This window comes from Zootoca vivipara, chromosome 7 (genome assembly GCF_965207765.1).
Source record: "Zootoca vivipara chromosome 7, rZooViv2.hap1.1, whole genome shotgun sequence".
Taxonomy (NCBI): domain Eukaryota; kingdom Metazoa; phylum Chordata; class Lepidosauria; order Squamata; family Lacertidae; genus Zootoca; species Zootoca vivipara.
In genome coordinates this window covers 89357913-89377498 of record NC_142590.1, presented here as the reverse complement: position 1 = coordinate 89377498, position 19586 = coordinate 89357913, and the positions used below count along the sequence as shown (strand labels likewise).

Below are 19586 nucleotides of genomic sequence, written 5' to 3'. Positions count from 1 at the left end.
GTCTTCTGGGACACAGAGGGTTCATGGGGCCACGCTGCGTCACCTGCCTGCCTGCCTGCCTGCCTGCGCTGGGGGGACCTGTTGACCGTCACGGTCTTTTGTGGACACATTCCCTCAACACTGGCTGGGTGGCCATTCAATGAGGGGGAGAGGGGGCCCCTGGCCCTCCCCACACAATGCTCCTGGGTACATGAGAGTCATGGTGGTCAGGACAAACTGGGGTGGTGAATTGCGGAACATCATGGTGGCTCAGCCCTGGTGAACCTCACAGAAAGAATAGTGAGCAAAGGAGAAATAACATAGAAGCCGAAATTCCTGGCTGGGTCGGTTGCCTTTATTGGAACATGGATATATACATGGTGACTATCTTTACATCTTTACAACTTTACATATGCGAAAAAGCGACCTATTCAAGCTTAGAGGCTCTACAGACGTCTGAGCAGCTACACTCCCCTTGGTTCAGCACAAGGCCAAGCGCTCATCGCCAAGAGCCCTGATTGTGGCAAAGGAAATGGAGAACCTATTTCCAGAGGGTGGTTGCCCTAGAATCTCGCTGAAGTGGCAAAAGAGAGCAGACACAGAACGTTTAGCACTTGAGAACCAGTTTCAAAAGACAGGTCATACCAGGGGAATGCTGGTCATTGGCTGTTAACAATGCAGATTTGATTTATCAGGGGCGGGGAACCTTTTTCAAGGGCCACGTTCCCTTCTGGGCAAGCTTTGGGGGGAGGGCACATGCCAGAAGTGCGTCAGGACCAGAGGCCAAAATGGGCAGAGCAATGGATGCAAATTTCAGCTTTGTATGGTAGGCTCGTTCGTACACTCAAACCCCTCTCGGTCCTCCACCCAGGCCAGAAAAGAGGCATTCTTAAGAGTTTAAGGAGGCCATATTAGGCCTCTGGGGGCTAAGGTTCCCCACCCCTGGATCTTGCATGGCTTTCCCATAAGATTCCCGAGAATTGGAGATTTTGCAAAGCGGAGAAGTTTCCATCTCTCCCTCGCAACAGTTCCCAGCATTACAATGGCTGGCCCAGTCAGTTTCAGATGCAACATGCACACATGTGTGGAGGGCAGGTGGGTTATATTTATTTACTTATCTCATTTATTTATTTATTTAATGAATTTATATACCGCCCCGTACCCGAAGGTCTCAGGGCTGTTCACAATTTGCATAACCTCCTTCGGATTTCGCACTTCTCCGAATTGCGCAGTGACGTCATCGGCTCAAGAAAGAACCAAGATGCACTGATTTTAAAAATGTGCATGTCAGAGGAATATATGGGTTGGCTACATTGAGACACCCTCACATATGTGGCGAAAATATACGTAGCCAAACATCGGTTTAAATGCCAATTTTCATGTGGATTTTTTTATTTAAAAAAATAAGCATAATGCAGAAAGGAAGGTGGAAGGGAGATAGGCAATGAACACATTTGAAACTGATATGGACTTGGAAGTAGCCTTTTCTGTCCCTCCCTGCACAAAAGATATATGAACTTGACCCCTCGGGCATATATATAATATATATATTATGCCATTCACATGGTTTGGCAAAAGCCCCTCTCCCCTGGGAATGCTGAGAACTGTAGCTTTGTAGGGGAAGAAGAAAAAGAATCCTTGGCACCTCGAGAAACTTCAGTCCCCAGAATTCTTCCCGGGAAGGCATGGCAAGCGAAACCAGTGCATAAAACCAACCAACACAACACAAATTACAAACAAATGCAAACGACAAGAAATGAGATTCTGACTAAACATCAGGAAGGACTTTCTGACGGTAAGAGCTGTGGAACGGAAGGCCACAAAATGTGCCGGGCTCCCCTCCACTGGAGGTTTTTAAACCGAGACTGGAGGGCCCATCTTTCAGGAATTCTTTAGCCGAGATTTCCAACTCTACAATTCTATGACCCTACGAAGCGGTGCAGTTTAGACATGTCCTATGCTTTTTAATGAGCCTGGTAGAATCTACTTTCGTATTGTTAAACCTTAGAAGCAGGCATATATAGGAACATTTTCTAAGCATTTGAAGCCTGTGAAGGCATCTCATTCATGCAATGACTCCTGTCAGCCACGTTCTCTGCAGATGGGGGGGGGAACACACACACTATCTCATGGACCAGGGACCACCTGGCTGCATATTGACCCCCTGCTTTATTTTGGAATGGAGAGAGTGCCTAGTAGTTGTTAACAGGCTATATGGTTGCTGGGTGGGGAGGCAGACAATACAAAACTGACAGAGGAGGAAGCAAGGTATAATAATAATAATAATAATAATAATAATAATAATAATAATAATAATAATAATGTATGGAAGTGAGAGCTGGACCATAAAGAAGGCTGATCGCCGAAGAATTGATGCTTTTGAATTATGGTGCTGGAGGAGACTCTTGAGAGTCCCATGGACTGCAAGAAGATCAAACCTCTCCATTCTGAAGGAAATCAGCCCTGAGTGCTCACTGGAAGGACAGATCCTGAAGCTGAGGCTCCAATACTTTGGCCACCTCATGAGAAGAGAAGAATCCTTGGAAAAGACCCTGATGTTGGGAATGATTGAGGGCACAAGGAGAAGGGGACGACAGAGGACGAGATGGTTGGACAGTGTTCTCGAAGCTACGAACATGAGTCTGACCAAACTGCGGGAGGCAGTGGAAGACAGGAGCGCCTGGCGTGCTATGGTCCATGGGGTCACGAAGAGTCGGACACGACTAAACGACTAAACAACAACAATAATAATAATTTGCGGTATTATTTATACCCCGCCCATCTGGCTGAGTTTCCTCAGTCACTCTGGGCGGCTTCCAACAGAAAAATGAAATAAAATAATCTATTAAACATTAAAAGCCTCCCTAAACAGGGCTGCCTTCAGGTAGCAAGGTGGTGGGGACAGATGGGGATTGGGGCCCGTGTCTGCTTATCATGTGGTTTCACATGCATCGCCACTGGAATGAGGATGCTGTGAGTCCCACATTCATGGCTAAGCATGCACAGGATTGCATGCTTTGCACAGGGTTTAAATGGAAGGAATTCAGTCTCTACAGAGCACAGCAGATTCTGCAAGTCTGATGCTCAGATATTTTGCTAACTAGGCAGAGGACTGCACCAAATACGAAGCTTCCAAAGGACAAGTCTTCCGTACCAAACTGAAAGGCATGTCTCTTAACAGGAGATGACTCATCTCAGGTCCAGCATTCCTCCAACTGGCATCTCCCATCCCAGGCATAACGCTCTAGCAAGCCTTTCCCACTCTGGTGCCCTCCAGATGTTTTGAATGACAGTTCCCGTCAGCCTCAGCAAGCAGAGCCATGCGCCAGATCGGCAAAGGATGCTTTAGGCCCTGTACCACGCACATTGATTTGAAAGGCAGAACTGCAAATTGGAGAGAGAATCCCATCTTGGCTGATCAGGACCTCCCTGACCACGGTGCAGATCTGCACCAGTTAAGTTATTGGCCAGCTGTTTGTACTTCCTGAATGTTTAGCCACATCGTTTCTTTTAAAAAGTATCCTACATGTTTAACAATGCACTGTTTTCAAAATTGCATTTTGACCGCGCAGCCTTACACACAACTGTTGAGAGGTCCCACTGCAGCCTAAAATGCATATTTAAATGCAAGATATATTTGGAGATCTCGAAGATTAATGGAAAAAAATGGGATGGAACAGACTTTTGGGTGAACACATGCAAAAATAACATGGAGCTGAAATAGATTTGTCCATCCCTAACTATGAGGTTTTTTGTTTTTTGTTTTAAGTCATGGATAATAATCCATGGAGTTTATTGAACAGCAATAGTTTTTCTAAGCTGGAGCTGTCCAGAGATTTGGTCCCTGTCTGGCTTCCATGCATATTCTCCTCCCCTTTTACTGCCTTGTCCTATGTGGGGTTTCAAGGCTTTCTGATATAGATCTCACCAGTTTCATCTTCCAGAATCTCTTCAATCCGGCTTCTCTGTAAAGCAAAGGAAAGGAAACAGTGTGCAGATGGTCTCGGTTCGCATTGTTTATTAACAATAGTAACAGCAGCAATCCCGTGTCCATTTCAGTCGCAGCAGTCACCGGTTAAGAAATTGTCTCAAGTCCACCCTATGGATTGTGAGCTGAATTTGTAATGTAAAAGATTCTCCAAGTTTGTTTTGATGCCTTGTGAATGGCAGCACGCAAGACTTCGCATCAGTGCATGTATTTGTCTTGGAAGACAAATGAATTTGGTAACTGTTTTTAAGATACAGTGGTACCTTGGTTCTCAAACGCCTTGGTTCTCAAACGCCGAAAACCCGGAAGTAGCGTTCTGGTTTTCAAATGTTTTTGGAAGCCGAACATCCGATGCAGTTGTCGGCTATTGTTTTCAGGATGCCTGCACCAATCAGAAGCTGCGCCTTGGTTTTCAAACATTTTGGAAGTCAAATGGAATTCCGAAATGTATTAAGTTTGGCACTTTTGTTTTTGCTATTTATTTTGCGTTTTTGTTTTTGAGGACTTTTAAGTTAATTTGTTTTTATGACGGTGTGGATAATATTTTTTGTCATCTACAACACTGTCTCATTTATTTTATAGTACAGTACATTGATTATTGCTTTCATTTTATGGATCAATGGATAGTAAAATTCATGTTAAATTGGAGTTTTAGGGGTTGTTTTTCAAAGTCTGGAACGGATTAATCCGTTTTGCATTACTTTCTGTGGTTTTGAAATGCCTTGGTTTTGGAACAGACTTATGAAACAGATTAAGTTTGAGAACCAAGGGACCACTGTACTCAGTAAAGTTTTCAAAGAAGAAGAGGAGGAGGAGGAGGAGGAGGAGGATTGGGCAAATTCACAGAGGAGAAGGCTATTTATTAGCTGTGGTGGCTCTGCCCAATGGCGGCACTGGGGCCGGGGGCCAGCCTCCCGGAGGGTGCGGGACACACGTTCCAGAGCCGTGGCACGCCTCCTGGGGGCATGGCGCACCTCCCAGAAGGCCGTGGCACGTGTTCCGGGGGCGGGTGCCCACGATGGCACCCCTTGGAGTCCGCTGCTCGGGGCGGCCCGCCCATACCGCCCCTATCAGGGCCGGCTCTAGGTAGACCCCCGGTGGCGCAGGGCACCACAGAGCTGCGCCCGCCCGGTCCGCCGGTTTGACAACTGCACTGTGCCTGCCCCCCCCCCCGCTGGGAAACGGGGCGGGGGGCGCCGGAGGGATCCGTCGCTCCACGTGCCAGGGGCGCTTAAGATGGCCCTGGCCCCTATCTTCCTACGCCCCTGGCTCTGCCTCCACAGTTGGAGGCAGGAATGTTTCTGAATAAGAGTCGCTGGGATCCATGGGGTTGAGAAGAGGGCTGTTGTGCTCAGGTCCTGCTTGCTGGTTTGCCACAGAAATCTAGTAAACCATTGTGAGAACAGGGTGCTGGACTAGATGGGACACTGGTCTGACCCAGCTGGCTCCTTTTATGTTCTTAACTATCAATGGATCCAGCCACAGTGAGTTAGTTGAATGCTTTTAAAGAACCATTGAAGAGGATGGTCCTCACTTCGACTTCCCAGGAAACGGTCCACCATATGAATCAGGGGCGCCATCTAGGGGGGCATGAGGGGTCTAGGACCCCCCAAAAAATTAAAAGAGGGGGCCGGGCCTCCTTGATATTCTGCAGTGACATGCACAAGCTGTCTGCAGAGGGAGCTGCGCAGCCCCACATTTCTTTCTTGATGGGCCCCCCTTTCAGAACCGGGAAATGGAGAGCTATGTCAGTGGGAAGGAATTTTTTGCCAGAGAGTTTGTGCATTCAACATACCTGGACTGTGTTCATGCAGTCTGCTAGTTTTCTAAGGTTCTTCCTGGGCGGGAGGAAGACCTCGAGCCTCACAGCACCTTTAGCATTCCTCTGGAAGGAGATCAGGAAGTTGATCTCTTGTGCCTGGAGTCGAAAGAGAATGAAATGAATGAAGAACTGAAGCTGCTTTAGACTGAACCAGACCTTTGGTCCAGTGCTGTCTACTCTGAATGGCAGCGCTCTCTCCCAATCCTGAGACCTGAGGGCCAAACAAGGTGGTACTCTAAATTCATCCTTCGCCAACCTAGTTCATCCTTCGCCAATTCATACTTCGTGTTTTGGGACTACAACTCCCATCAGCACAGGGCCGGTGCGTCCATTTAGGCGGAGTAGGCAGTTGCCTAGGGCGCGCAAATGGAGGGGGCGCTGGCCAGCCTGCCCCGCAAAACCCCCGCGCCACCGCCGCCCTCCCACGGCTCGCGCTCCTCCCGCCTATGGAGGGGACGCTCAGCGGCTGCAGCAAGTGAGTGGCAGCAGCTCCCGTAGCTGAAACCTTCAGCTATGGGTGCTGCTGCTGCTGCTGCCGCTCACTCACTGTAGCCGCTGAGGAGCTCACAGCATCCCCTCCATAGGCGGGAGGGTGCTGAGCTCTCCTTTTGGCTTGCGCTCCTCCCGCCTATGGAGGGGACGCAGGGGCATCAGCAGCGTTGTGCATGGGGCATGACGCATGTGCCCGGGGTGCCAGAAGGTGATTTTGCCCAGGGCGCAAAAAGCCCTAGCACCGGCCCTGCATCAGCACACCTGTTCTGGCTGGGGCTGATGCAAGTTGCAGTCCAGAACATCTGGAGGGCGCCCGGTTGGTGAAAGCTGCTCCCTATTCATGCTTGGCAACCACACGTAAGTTTAAAAAATAGTAGTAGGTTCAGGGTGGAGGGTTTTCATCAGGACCACAGTGTATGGGGAGGGAGGTTTATCCTTGCCCTCCCCTACTGTGATTCCAGCAAAACCCCACCTGCACTGCAAGAAGCCTTCAGAAGCAGAGAAAGCTCCCATTGCCACCAATGGGAGCTTTCCCTCTAAAGCTAACTGTTGTGCTGGTGGCAGCGGCGGCGGAATTGAGGATTGTTTTGGGAGAGGAAAGGGTGAAGATCAACTCGCCCCACAAACCAGCTTTCCCTAACAGAATACATATTGCAATGCGATTTACATGAATATATGCCATTTGCTGAACACTTTATCCCAACATGTGCAGTTTTGGACACATTCTTTCAATGGAGAACAGCATTGCAAAATTCGGAGAAGTGCACATTCTGAAGGATGGCTGTGTTTTTTTTTTGTGCTAGTGTTGCTACAGAAAGTGCAAATGAGGTTTGCCTTTAAATGCAAATAGCATTGGATTTCTCTTCCACCCCTGGGCTCTCCAGTGTCACAAACACCCGTCTGTCGGGGCCTCAGCCCTCTCACGTCCGTTTGCCTGAATCTGACCGTCAACCCAGGCACAATCCCTGAAAAGCCACTGGGTTTATTTGGGAGAGGCATCTCTGTGTACATATTACGCTGCTTGTTGCCAAGTTTTTGGGAGCCTGCAAAGGGCGGTCGTTGTTTATTGCCAGTTAAAGACCCCCAAGAGAGATGCTTTGTTTCACTGGCCAAAATAGCCCCAGCCTTGGAAGGAGAGGAAAGGCTTTGTTTTGACAGTAGCAGTGGCGGCAGCAGCAGCAGCGGCGGCAAAGTCCTGTTCCAAGCTTGCTAACTATAGCATATTTTATGGCAGGAGCTGTAAATAACAAGCCCAGAGTTATAGCAGGAGCCAAGTTATGACATCATGTTGTTTGGGATTATAGAGAGAGAAAATATCTTCCATGTCTGGTCTAAAATAAGCAACTTTTCCAGAACTAGCTTTCTCACGGGGATTACACAGGGAAAGTTGGAGAGGCATTGATACTGCGTTGGCAGGTTATTCCAATAGGTCTCGATGGAGCTTTCCCAGGGCTTGCATTTAGGAATGGCATGCGATAACACTTCCCAACCCCTAAAAAACAAATCTGTGCATGGACCAGGAATTCTGGGCTGTTTCTGCCACACACACCCTTGCTGTCTCTGGCTACGTTCCCATGAACGGTGCCTCCATTTCCCAACCTCTTTGCCGTTCTCAGGATGAAGTAGATGCCCCTATGGTGAGATGAAAATGAGTGTCGGGAGCTAGAGGCCACAGGGCAAGCAGGGTCAGCCAAAGATATTTTATTGCTGGAAGCAGAGTAGTAAACATCCCCACCCTACTGAAGTCAGGGTGCACAGTACTCTGTGATACTACGTGCCGATTTAGCATAGTGGCTAGAGTGTTGGACTAGGACCTGGGAGACTGCGGTTCAAATCCCCGCTCAGCCATGAAGCTCATTGGGTGACCTTGGGCCAGTCACTCACTCTCAGCCTAAGCTACCCCATAGGGCTGAGAGAAAGGAGAAATATGGTTGCCTCTCGGTTAGGCGGTCTCCAGCTCTCCTCCTCATCTAGCCTGCCCCTGACATCGCTGCCCCCCTCCCCAAACCCCATACAAACTCACTCTCAGATTCTGGTACTGGAGCCTAGTGTTCCGGAGGCGGTTCCGAGCCTCGGTGGCCTTCAGGACCCCGATGAGGTTCTTCTGTTCTGCCACCTTTTCCTCTTCCGGCACCAATTTCCTGTCCTTCATGAGGACGGCAGCCAGCATTTCTTTCACCTTGGGCTGACTGGGGTCAGCAAAGGCCAAGTAGCGCGCCATCTGCGCTGGAGTCATCTTGTTTGCTTCACTGGCGCTCGAACGCTTCGGGTGTCGCATTGTCATCTTAGTTCTCTGGAGAGCTCCGCCCTTGGACATCTTTGCTTATCTCGCCGACTTGGATTGGATGCTGCTCGGCAGGAGGGCTATGGAAGAGAGGAAGGCCAAACAGCTTGACCATGGGAAAACACAAGGCTATTTGAAACGCTTTCCAACTCTGTACATCAGGGGTGTCTAATGCCCAGTTCAGGGGCCTGACCAAGCCCCCCTCACTATTTTCCCCTGCCCACTTTTGCTTTCATGGCATGGAAGCAAACAGTATCCCCTGCTTCCAGTTTCGGATCAAGCCGAACAGCAAAAAAAGAGGCACAGCTCGAGGGTTTGGCTGAAAGGCTGGACATCCTAAAACCACGCCGTGCATGTTTGTGTTCCACAACAGATTTACGAAGGGAAGAGAAGAGAAAACGAAAATAGAAAGACGTGTCAAAACAGGAAAACGCTCCCCATCGCCGGGGTCTCCTGAGCCTGCTAGCAGGAAATTACACAGGATGTTTCTGATAAGAAAGAGGAAGCGGTTTCATGGGTGATACCAGAGCCTTTTAACTAGAATTTCAGCCACAAGCTACAGTAGTAGCGGACAACTCCTCAGTGCCAAGTCAGCGCCTGTGGCATTTTCTGCCTGGCTTCTGATGAATCATGTCTCGCCCAGCAAGCATCTTTTGGGCTGGAAGGCGTGATGGCTCACAACCGCAACTCGCAGATGGACGCAGGCATAGATTTGCTGCAGGGGGTGTTGCTCTTACAAAACCCTGTCCAAGAATGGAAACATTATTTTTTTTTTAAAAAAAAAAGTACTGCTGGAACATTTGGTTGGGAGAAGCCAACCACAGAGAACCTCTTGTGTAGATCACAGAATTAGAAGGTCCAGAATGTAATTCTGTCTGCTCCATGCAGGTTCTTGAATGGGCCAGGGCCCATCACTACATGACACCCGGTTGAGTTGTTTGGGCTCCCCACGCTGATGCTCCCCACATGCCCCATGGCACATTCCTGCCGGCCATTGGCAAAGGCAACCTTACTTCCAGCACTTACTCCCCAAAGGAAATAAATCCTGTTATCTTGTTCTGTTAAATGCATCATCCTACCTGCCACTTGTCCAGCGCTTTCCTTAAGCATTGCTGTGCTAATTAATACTCACCCCAGCTCTGGAAGGTAAGCCTTTACTACATTTAAGCTTGGGCAAATATTGCTGTTAAACACTCACACACCCCTTTGTAATGACACTTACCTTTTGGGGAAATTCAATGGTGTGTGTGTGTGTGTTGTTGTTGTTGTTGTTTTAAAAGCCACTTCGTTGAGAACAAAACTTCAGTCTCAATTAGCAAGTCTTTAGATACAATGCAAGACAATAGTTTCCCTGTTGGTCAAAAGAGAAAAGCACCAGGTCATGCTTTGCTTTCCAGGGTGCATGATGGGAAAAGTGGACATGACAGGACAGGTTACCTGTGACCTTGATGGCGAATTTCCTAGTTGGGGTTGGTGCCAGCTGTTGGCCAGGAGCCCCCAGGAGCTCCTGCTAGCCTGACTCAGGCTCCCCCTTACCCAGGCATCCCCAAACTGCGGCCCTCCAGATGTTTTGGCCTACAACTCCCATGATCCCTAGCTAACAGGACCAATGGTCGGGGAAGATGGGAATTGTAGTCCAAAACATCTGGAGGGCTGAAGTTTGGGGATGCCTGCCCTTACCCTAAAAACAAACCTCCCCACTTTTCAGTTTCTCCCATTGCAACCCTTCTCTCACCTGCCAATCAACATCCTCTCCTGCCTCTCTCAGGGCCTTGTACTGGTCTGTCCTTTTGGTCCAGGCCTCCAGCGTACAAACGTCTCCATGGTAACCCAGCTGCCAGGCAACTCAGACAATGGCAAGGAGGCTCCCATGCCCTCCCAGTCTGCCCAGCCTTCACACACATGCACTGACCAGCAAGCCGGCTGCTTGCCGGCCTGCTGAACTGAAACTCAGAGAGGGAAATGGTGAGTTAAAGAAAACGTTTAAATACACTTTTGTTTTTTTAAAAAAACACCCAGAAGCTTTTTTATTGGGTATAGTGGGTAAAAAGATACCGAGACAAGTTTTTTTAAAAAAGTTCTTATATGCATCAACTGTGGCAAGAATTTTGTTAGCCCAAAGATGAAAACAGCATAAAATACCAACAAAAGAAGAGTGGCAGGTGAAGTTGATGGACTTTGCAGAACTGGCGAAACTGATGGGAAGAACCCGGAACCAGTGAGACCAAGCATTCCAAAGAGACTGGAATAAATTCATATTATATTTGAAAGACAACTGTTAGCAATTAACATCACTAGCAGGGTTATCTGAAGATATGTAAGATGAAATTGCTACCTATTCAGGTTGAGTCATTGAATATTTTAGGTAATGATGTAACAAGGATAGGAAACGAAGTGAAATGTAACGGTGCAAAGTTTAATTTTGTAAACCATCAGGCGGGAGGGAGGGAAGTCGTTAGGCTCAGTTGAGCCAAAGAGATAAAATAAGAGGATAGGATGTTACGTAAGATGATTATATGTAAAACCAATAAAAATCATTTTTTAAAAAATAGAGAGGGAGATGGGGGCAGGAATACCTAGAGGTTGTGGCTAGAGGCTGGGGCTTCTAGGAACAGGTTTAAAGGTAAAGGTAAAGGGGGCCCTGACCATCAGGTCCAGTCGTGCCCGACTCTGGGGTTGCGGCGCTCATCTCGTTCTATAGGCCGAGGGAGCCGGCATTTGTCCGCAGACAGCTTCCGGATCATGTGGCCAGCATGACAAAGCTGCTTCTGGTGAACCAGAGCAGCACACGGAAACACCGTTTACCTTCCCGCCGGAGCGGTTCCTATTTATCTACTTGCACTTTGATGTGCTTTCGAACTGCTAGGTGGGCAGGAGCTGGGACCGAGCAACGGGAACTCACCCCATTGCAGGGATTCGAACCACCGACCTTCTGATCAGCAAGCCCTGGACTCCGTGGTTTAACCCACAGCTCCACCTGGGTCCTGTCAGGAGCAGGTTTACAATTCATTTAAAAAGAAGAAGAAGAATTCTATCTAATGGTTGCTGTTGGGGTGATGTCAAATGGTTGCATTAGCAGCACTGAGGTGACGTCCCTGAGGCACAAGCATGGGCAGGGTGTATGGAAGTCCTGGGCTGCCCAAACGACAAGATCCCCCCCCCCCCAGTGAGGTCTGCCTCACTGATGTGTTCCAAAGGAAAGCAGAGCAAGATGTTTGTCACCAGCTTGGCTGCAGGAGTTGCTGGAAGGAGGCGTACAAAGTGCCATGCAACAGTCTTAGTGACTCCACTCTGGATTTGTGTCGGGTTTACTTCTTAACATTTTCTTCTCCTGAAGATGTCCTGCAAGGCAGCGGAGATTTAGGACCAGAGTTTTCCTTCTTCAAGATGGACTCCCTTCCCAGGTTGATAAGCCCCAACTACCTCTCACTTCCTTCTACGGCACACGCAGAAGCCAATCTTCTTGACCGTTGGACCTACTATTGTTCTCAGTCTGCTGGAGCCTGTCTTCACACACAGGGGAAGTCCCCAACTCACTGAGGGTTTGAGACCCATCGGCTACCCTCACCTGCTTTAGCTGCAGGTAGGTAGCCGTATTGGTCTGAGTCGAAGCAAAATAGAAAAAAAATCCTTCAGTAGCACCTTAAAGACCAACTAAGTTTTTATTTTGGTATGAGCTTTCGTGTGCATGCACACAGTCGAAATTGTTCCTGGCAGTGGTGTGCGGTCAGAGGACTAGGGGAACTAGGCCAGTCCCCTACATGTTCCCCTGGTGCCTTCTTCCCAAAGCCCAGGAAGCTTCTGCTCAGCTTAGGGGGGGTGGGGGTGGCTCAATGCCATAGCTGCCAAGTCTCCCGCTTTCCCCGTGAAATCCCCGTTTTTCCAGCTGTTCCTAGCTGAAAAAACTGATTTTTTGGTTTCCCCCCGGTTTATTCTGGTGCGACGGCCATTTTGGAACTGGGCGGAGCATGCTCAGAAGCGACTTTTGATGCTGCTCCGCCCAGTTCCAAAATGGTGGCAGCGATACTTCCGGTCTGCTACTTCCGGCCTGGTCCCTTATTTCTCTGACAGCAACTTGGCAGGTATGCTCAATGCTTCAACGAGTCCAAGAGCCATTCCACCACCTTCCCAAAGCCCTCCCAGCTTTGGGAAGGAGGCAGCAGGGCTCTCTAGCATCCTGTCAGCGTCCTGGCACTTCCTTCCCAAAGCCTGGGAGGCTTCTGCCTGGCTTAGGGAAGGTGGCACAATACCCACCTTTGCGACATCGCCACACACTGCCCTCCCAAGCTGGCTCCTCTGCCCTAATTGCTCTCCCACAAAAAAATCACCACAAGCTACTGGTTCCTGAGGTGTGGCTGCTGTCTCGTGCTTTTTTTCTTATAACATTTTATTACTTTTCCAAAAATAACAAAACAAACAAACAAACCCCATCATAAACCAATTTTTGAAGCATAATTTTTGGTTGACTTCCCTCCACTCCCCCTCTTGGTTTATTGGTGGATCTTATGCCGATCCTCCCGCAGCGGACAGGGACCCAGCAAGACTGTGCAGCCCAGTGCAGTGGTTCAGGAACAGAACTTCAGGAACAGTAACTTGACTTCCAGTTGCTTTTATTATATACAGCAGAGCAAAACCAAAACCAAAGTATTTACAAGCTACCATACACAGCTCTCTCATCTAACACACACAACTATCACCAGACTCTCTCAAAACTCCCCAACAGCAACCTTGCAATATCATGCTGCTTATTAGAGAACTTTCATCCAATCACAGCCTAAGCCTCTAGGTTGCTGGGCAAACTTTAATCAGGTAGTCCAGCCAATTTGGCTACTTGCCAGCTTTCTAATTGCTTCTCCAAAGCTGCCTTACTTTCTCAGACTTTAACATGGTCCCATTATTTAATACTTGTTCATGTATGTCCATAAAACTTTATATTCTTAACAATCCAATTTTTAAACCTGATTTATCTTATTACAAATGAGTTTTAAAAGTTATACTAATGTAGAAGTCTATACACAAAGCTTGAAGAATATGCAGTAAACCATTACCCCTTCTTTAAAGATCAAAGTCCTATTTCTTTCTTTCTTTCAAATTGGCTGATTTGTCCTGCATAGTTCAATAATTTATTTTGCCAATCTTCTTCTTCTTTGGCGGAGGTTTCTTCCTTCTGTAGGAGTTAGCTGGTCTTGGCTTGGAACCCACTCTCAAATACAGGAACAAAGTCTTTCGCTCAATAAGTCCATCAAGTCCTTTACCTCTCAATATCATAACTTCAATTTTTTTAAAACAACAATCATTTCCCACACTCTCTTCAGATCTTTATATGTTTCCCCCCAGGCCTTTTAAATAATTTTACATTGCCACCACACATAATAACCTCTTATGCTTTTAGCCCTCCCTTCTGGCCGCTGTCTCATGGAGCTACAGGTGAGAGCTGAGGGCAGGGTGGGGACCAAAGGCGGACAAACGACCCCAGAAGGAGCATGACATGTCTCCCATCAGAGGTAATACCCCCCTCCCCTAACAACCCATGAATCCCGGTTTTTATCGACACACAAAAATTGCAATGCGCAATTGCAATTGCCAAATGGGGATGTCCAAGCAACTAATGATGAATGTAAAAGCACGTTGCAACATCAACAATAAGTAAAGTTTCAATCACTCTATAAATAAAAATATATATGCAAAAGCAGCAATAAAGCAAAGAAGCTGGATGTGAGGGAGAGCAGCTACAGACAGCCTCCTCCCATCCTAAGCACAAGTTCATCTCCCAGCGCCAGTGGGAGCGGGGAGGGGGATGTCTCAAGCGGGGAATCAGGAAGTAGAGAGCACAGCTCAGGTAGGGTAGCAGAGCCACTGATCCGCTCAGGAGAGGAAGTGGGAAGCAGGGAAGGCGCGATCAGAAGACCGCTCCCGCCGACCCCGGAATTGCGCAAAAAGCGACGGGGGCAGAGATTCAATGTTCCCAGGCTGCTTTGTTGGAGGAAAACGCGGGAATCTCCATTCGGAGGTTCTGACCCAGACTGACAACATGTACATAGTACTGACTCTGCACTGTAAATAGTTTGCACTGAATAAAAGCATGAAAAGGCAACGTCGTGAGGAGTCTTTACTCTAGAGTAGCCGCTACCGCGCCTGTGACACTGGGTTTTTTTTAAAAAAAAACTAAAAGACTAAGTGGAGGGGAAAACTTGCCAACGTTTTAAAAGGGCAATGGATCAGTGGCAGAGAAGGAGATAATTTGACCTCACAGGGATGGGTGGGTGGGTGGGAGGTTTCTGCATATTGGGGGTCTCTAAAGAGGAAGCCCAGACCAGAAGAGCAGAAGATGTTGCAAATCAGATCAAGAGAGGAATTTGGGGGACCTGGCAGCACTGCCGCTGTGATTTTTAGCGGTTCCATAGGGTCATTGTTAAAGTATGCTGGGACCTGCAACTCACGACTTCAAACTATTAATATGTTTGTAAAAAACAAACTGTTCTATACTAGTTCTTTGTTCCTTTTCCATTCCCCCCCTTTAAATGCTCTCCTAGGTAAAGGTAAAGGGACCCCTGACCATTAGGTCCAGTCGTGACCGACTCTGGGGTTGCGGCGCTCATCTCGCGTTATTGGCCAAGGGAGCCGGCGTACAGCTTCCAGGTCATGTGGTGAACCAGAGCAGCACACAGAAACGCCGTTTACCTTCCCTCTGTATTTACCTATTTACCTACTTACCTGTTTACCTATTTATCTACTTGCATTTTGACGTGCTTTCGAACTGCTAGGTGGGCAGGAGCTGGGACCGAACAACGGGAGCTCACCCCATCGGTGGGGATTTGAACCACCGACATTCTGATCGGCAAGCCCTAGGCTCTGTGGTTTAACCCACAGTGCCACCTGCGTCCCTAAATGCTCTCCTAAGAGGTGAATAATATTGGAGACCAGCATTTTCATAATAGGAATGATGAAGCTTTGAAAAAGAAATGGGGAATGAAAAACTGTTTTCAGAGGATATGAGAGAGGCCTGTAAAGACCGAATATACCCACAACCCCACCAATTCTGCTCCTGGCTACATTCTAGTATTAAACAAGGGGGGAAAAAATCTAGCACTTTTCTCCAGACCATGCATCATTTTAGAAACATAAAGGAAGGATGGGACACTTTTCTCTAGAGGGCCAGTGAGAGGAACGGCTGGATCCAAAGGGGGCAGCCATGAGAACCTTATCCATCTCAAACCTGGAAGAACTTTCCGATGGTATAAGAGCTGTTTGACAGTGGAACAATAGTGGAAGGTGGTGGACTCTCTCCTTCCCTGGAGGTTTTTAAGCAGAGGTTGCATGGCCATCTCCCAGGGATTCTTTAGCTGAAATTCCTGCTTTTTGAGGGGGTTGGACAAGAAGACCTTTGGGTTCCTTTCCAACTCTGCAATTCTGAGATTCTGTGATCCCTCGTGGGACTCTGACCCTCAGCCTTGTCCTTATCAGGTCCACCCTCAAGGCAGCCGAGCTACCTGGCCAACTTTGAAAACCAAACTGATGCAATGTGCACTTTGAGGGGAGGGGGGCATGCACCCATTGGGAACATTTTTGGCTACTGCCGCCATCCCATTAGCTGGATTTAATGTAAGACGCTTAAGTTCTTTCAGTCATTTGTGTCACAGCAGCAGAGTTCAGTTCCCCAGGGGAAGTCGAGGGGCGAGAACACAAACACTATGACAGAAAGGCTGCCTTTGTTGTGGGTCAGGTGGAGAGAGATGGCTATCGCTTGTTGAGCTTGCCTGCTAATGAGGATTAGCAGAACAGAAGCAGATTCTTGCAGAATGGCCTTTGATGGATAAATGTTTTCTTCTTCAATGTGCTTTAACCAGAGGGGAGGGAGGGGAGTTGGGCCGCCTCTTGTGCCTTTAGCATCCAACTGAGTTGCAGAAATCAGGAGCGGAAGCTTGTCAGTTTGGGGTTGATTGTCACACAAGAGCATGAGAAGTTCCTGCTGGATCTGACCAGTGACCCATCTAATCCAGCATCCTGCTCTCACAGTGGCCAACCAGTGTGGGATATAATCCACTGGGAGCAGTCAAATACAACTTTCCTTGTTTTCCTAGAGTGGACATGCAAGGGAATGTTTGGTCCAGCCAGTCGAAACTTCCTGTTCCTCCTGGCTGGAGCATCCTTCCTTGTATGTGACTAGTGGGTTGCATTGGCTCCCAGTACGTTTCTGAGCACAATTCAAAGTGTTGGTGCTGACCTTTAAAGCCCTAAACAGCCTCAGTCCAGTATACTTGAAGGAGCGTCTCCATCCCCATCGCTCTGCCCGGACACTGAGGTCCAGTGCCGAGGGCCTTCTGGCGGTTCCCTCACTGCAAGAAGCCAAGTTACAGGGAACCAGGCAGAGGGCCTTCTCGGTAGTGGCACCTGCCCTGTGGAATGCCCTCCCACCAGATGTCAAAGAGAAAAACAACTACCAGACTTTTAGAGGACATCTGAAGGCAGCCCTGTTTAGGGAGGCTTTTAATCTTTAAGAAATTAGTGTATTCTAATATTTCTGTTGGAAGCTGCCCAGAGTGGCTGGGGAAACCCAGCCAGATGGGCGGGGTATAAATAATAAATAATAATAATAATATTATTATTATTATATTATTATTAGTGGGTGGGCGTGACCTTTCCAGATCTGGTAAAAGGCCAAGGCATGCTGCCTCTCTCTCTCTTTTCCATCTTCCTTTCATCCTGTGAGCTGCTGGACTGCTAGCCTGCAGTCACTAGGTAAATCTCCCTTATGGAGTAAACCTGTTTGTATATGTTTGTAACTTTAAGCCTTAAGCCTGCCTTCAGGGATCACACTATGCTCTGCCTGATCATGAGTAAATATTGCTTATGAACAAGACTGTGGTGTCTTTATTCTTTTAGGAGGGATTCAAGGGGTCTTACCAAGAAGATATTAGAACACATTTCAATCTGGACAAGCCAGATTGAATTGCGTGTTGTTTTAAGAAACTTACACAAGTTTGCAACTAGTTTTCTGCTGTGTAAAGGGGAATGCACTCTGCTAAGTAAAGGAACTTGCTAGCGCAAGTTAGGAAGGATATTAATAAACAATATATCCTCTCCTGCCACCCTGAACATTCTCACAACCAGGTTCCGGTTTCCGCCTGCAGGAATGGCGGACCTGTTTTCCATCTCTCTGACCTTCGTAAGGAATTTGGCGGTTGCTAGGGGAGTAAATGGCAACCCCCTACCCTCTCCGGGGGTTACGGAGAGGGGCCGCTGGCCCGCGATGCCCCCAGACCCACTCCGACTGTTTTTGGAGTGGGGGGAGCTTGGGCTGAGCACTTACGAGGGCCAGGACTCCCGGACGCTAATCTGCATGGCGGGGATTTCCATGGTTAAAGAAGATAATTAGGCTTAAATCTATGGACATACTTCAGAAGGAGGGGAAGAAGCGCTGTTTACTGCTGAGAAATTTATGCTGCTGAGGGAGAGGAGTCAAAGATTGTACTGCATCTGGAAGAAGGATTGATGGGGACGGAGCGATAAGGGAAGTGAGTTTTTATTTTTTCTTCATATATGTTGCCTCGTACCTTCCCGGACGCAATGTCCTGGCTTGTTTGGAGTGAAAGAGAAGCAAAAGACTGTGTGAGTTGAACTTTATAACTGTTGTTACTGAGCATATTTTTTAAAGATGTGGAGTTGCCGATGAGAAAAGCCCCCCCCTAGTCAGACGGAAGGAGTTCTGGACGCGTTCGGAGGATTTATGAGCTGTGACGCACCTTAAATTGGAGCAGCGACCTGAAGCTAAGTTCAGCTATAGGGCAAGGAGATCCATTAATTTACCAAGAGTTTATGGTTTGATGTTTGGGTCTCCTGCCTGGAAAAGCTGTAAATTCTATAAAGATTGTAAATCTTCATGGCTATGAGAGAAAACGAAAGTGATTTGAGCTTTTTAAGATGGCGCTGCTTTGAACTGCTTCGACGCAACAGGGAGCTCCACTAAGAAGATTTATGGGGAGGCTGGACTGATTAACTCACACAGGAGAAAGAACATCTGTGAAACTTTGTTTGATATTTATCTCAGCAGCTGGGAAACAATCGGATGAAAGTGGAAAACATCTATGTGACTGTAAGGGGAAGATCTGGATTATTATGAACTTGGAGGACGATTTGAACTTTAGAAAAAAGACGGCAGTGGACAGTTGCGAGGAATTCCCAATTTCTTGAAGCATGGGAACCCAAATAAAAAATTCTTTAGATGATTTGGCATAACATTCGGTTTGATTGATATATATATGTGTATAATTTGAAATATTGAATGTGATATAATTGGTTTTAATTGGAAAATTAATAAAAATATTTTTTTTTTTAAAAAAGAACATTCTCACAACCAGGTGCCTGTGGGGGATCAGCAAGCAGGATTTGAGCACAAGAACGCAAGCACTCTCGCTTCCAGCAACTTGCATCCAGAAGCATTTCTTCCTCTGATCGTGGAAGCAGAGCACAGCCATCATGGCTAGTAGCTTTCAATAGCCCTCTCCTCCACGATTTTGGCTATTCCTCTTTTAACCATCCCATCTGAATGCACCCTCAGTCTCATTCAAATCAGCTCAATTTCCTGGATTTGAAATTTACTGCAATGCGTTAGACAAGATGAGTCAAGCCCCAGCTACCGTTTTCATATTGGATTTCAACACACAGAGTCTGTTGTTCAACCTTGAAAGTCAGTTTAACAGCTTGAGCTGATTTATCTCAAATATTGACACTGATGAGCGCTGTTAATTCACAGTTTTTAGCAGCAGTGGGATTCAAGTCAAACGAGGCTGGCTGATTAGCAATTCCCCGATGAACTTAGCAGACTTTGGAGGATCTGAAGATGAGACGCAACGTTAATACCCGAAGCCTCATCAGAAGAAGAATCCAAAGATGCTTCTACTCATCCTTTGCCATTCAGTGACACTGTTACTATTGTTCTCTTGCTCTCAGACAAAAAGCCACTCCAGACATTCTGTCACACTCCTGTGTGACCAAGAAGTAGCGGGCAGGATAGCACAATG

General features: G+C 47.6%; 1 protein-coding gene across 2 annotated transcripts; it reads right to left on the bottom strand.

The window, feature by feature from the left end:
• Positions 1-314: 314 nt before the first annotated feature.
• On the bottom strand, positions 315-8736 carry LKAAEAR1 (LKAAEAR motif containing 1). 2 transcript variants are annotated; one of them, XM_088674737.1, is made up of 4 exons: positions 8305-8736; positions 5763-5885; positions 3908-3944; positions 315-553 (listed from the first exon to the last, which is right to left on the bottom strand). In XM_088674737.1, exons 1-4 carry the CDS (start codon positions 8596-8598, stop codon positions 543-545), a joined length of 465 nt encoding a protein of 154 aa, XP_088530863.1. In that variant the 5' UTR covers positions 8599-8736; the 3' UTR covers positions 315-542. The 2 variants fall into 2 exon arrangements, with proteins under 2 accessions (XP_088530863.1, XP_034979055.1); XM_035123164.3 differs by lacking the exon at positions 315-553 and having other exon boundaries at positions 3743-3944.
• Between the last annotated feature and the right edge of the window lie 10850 nt (positions 8737-19586).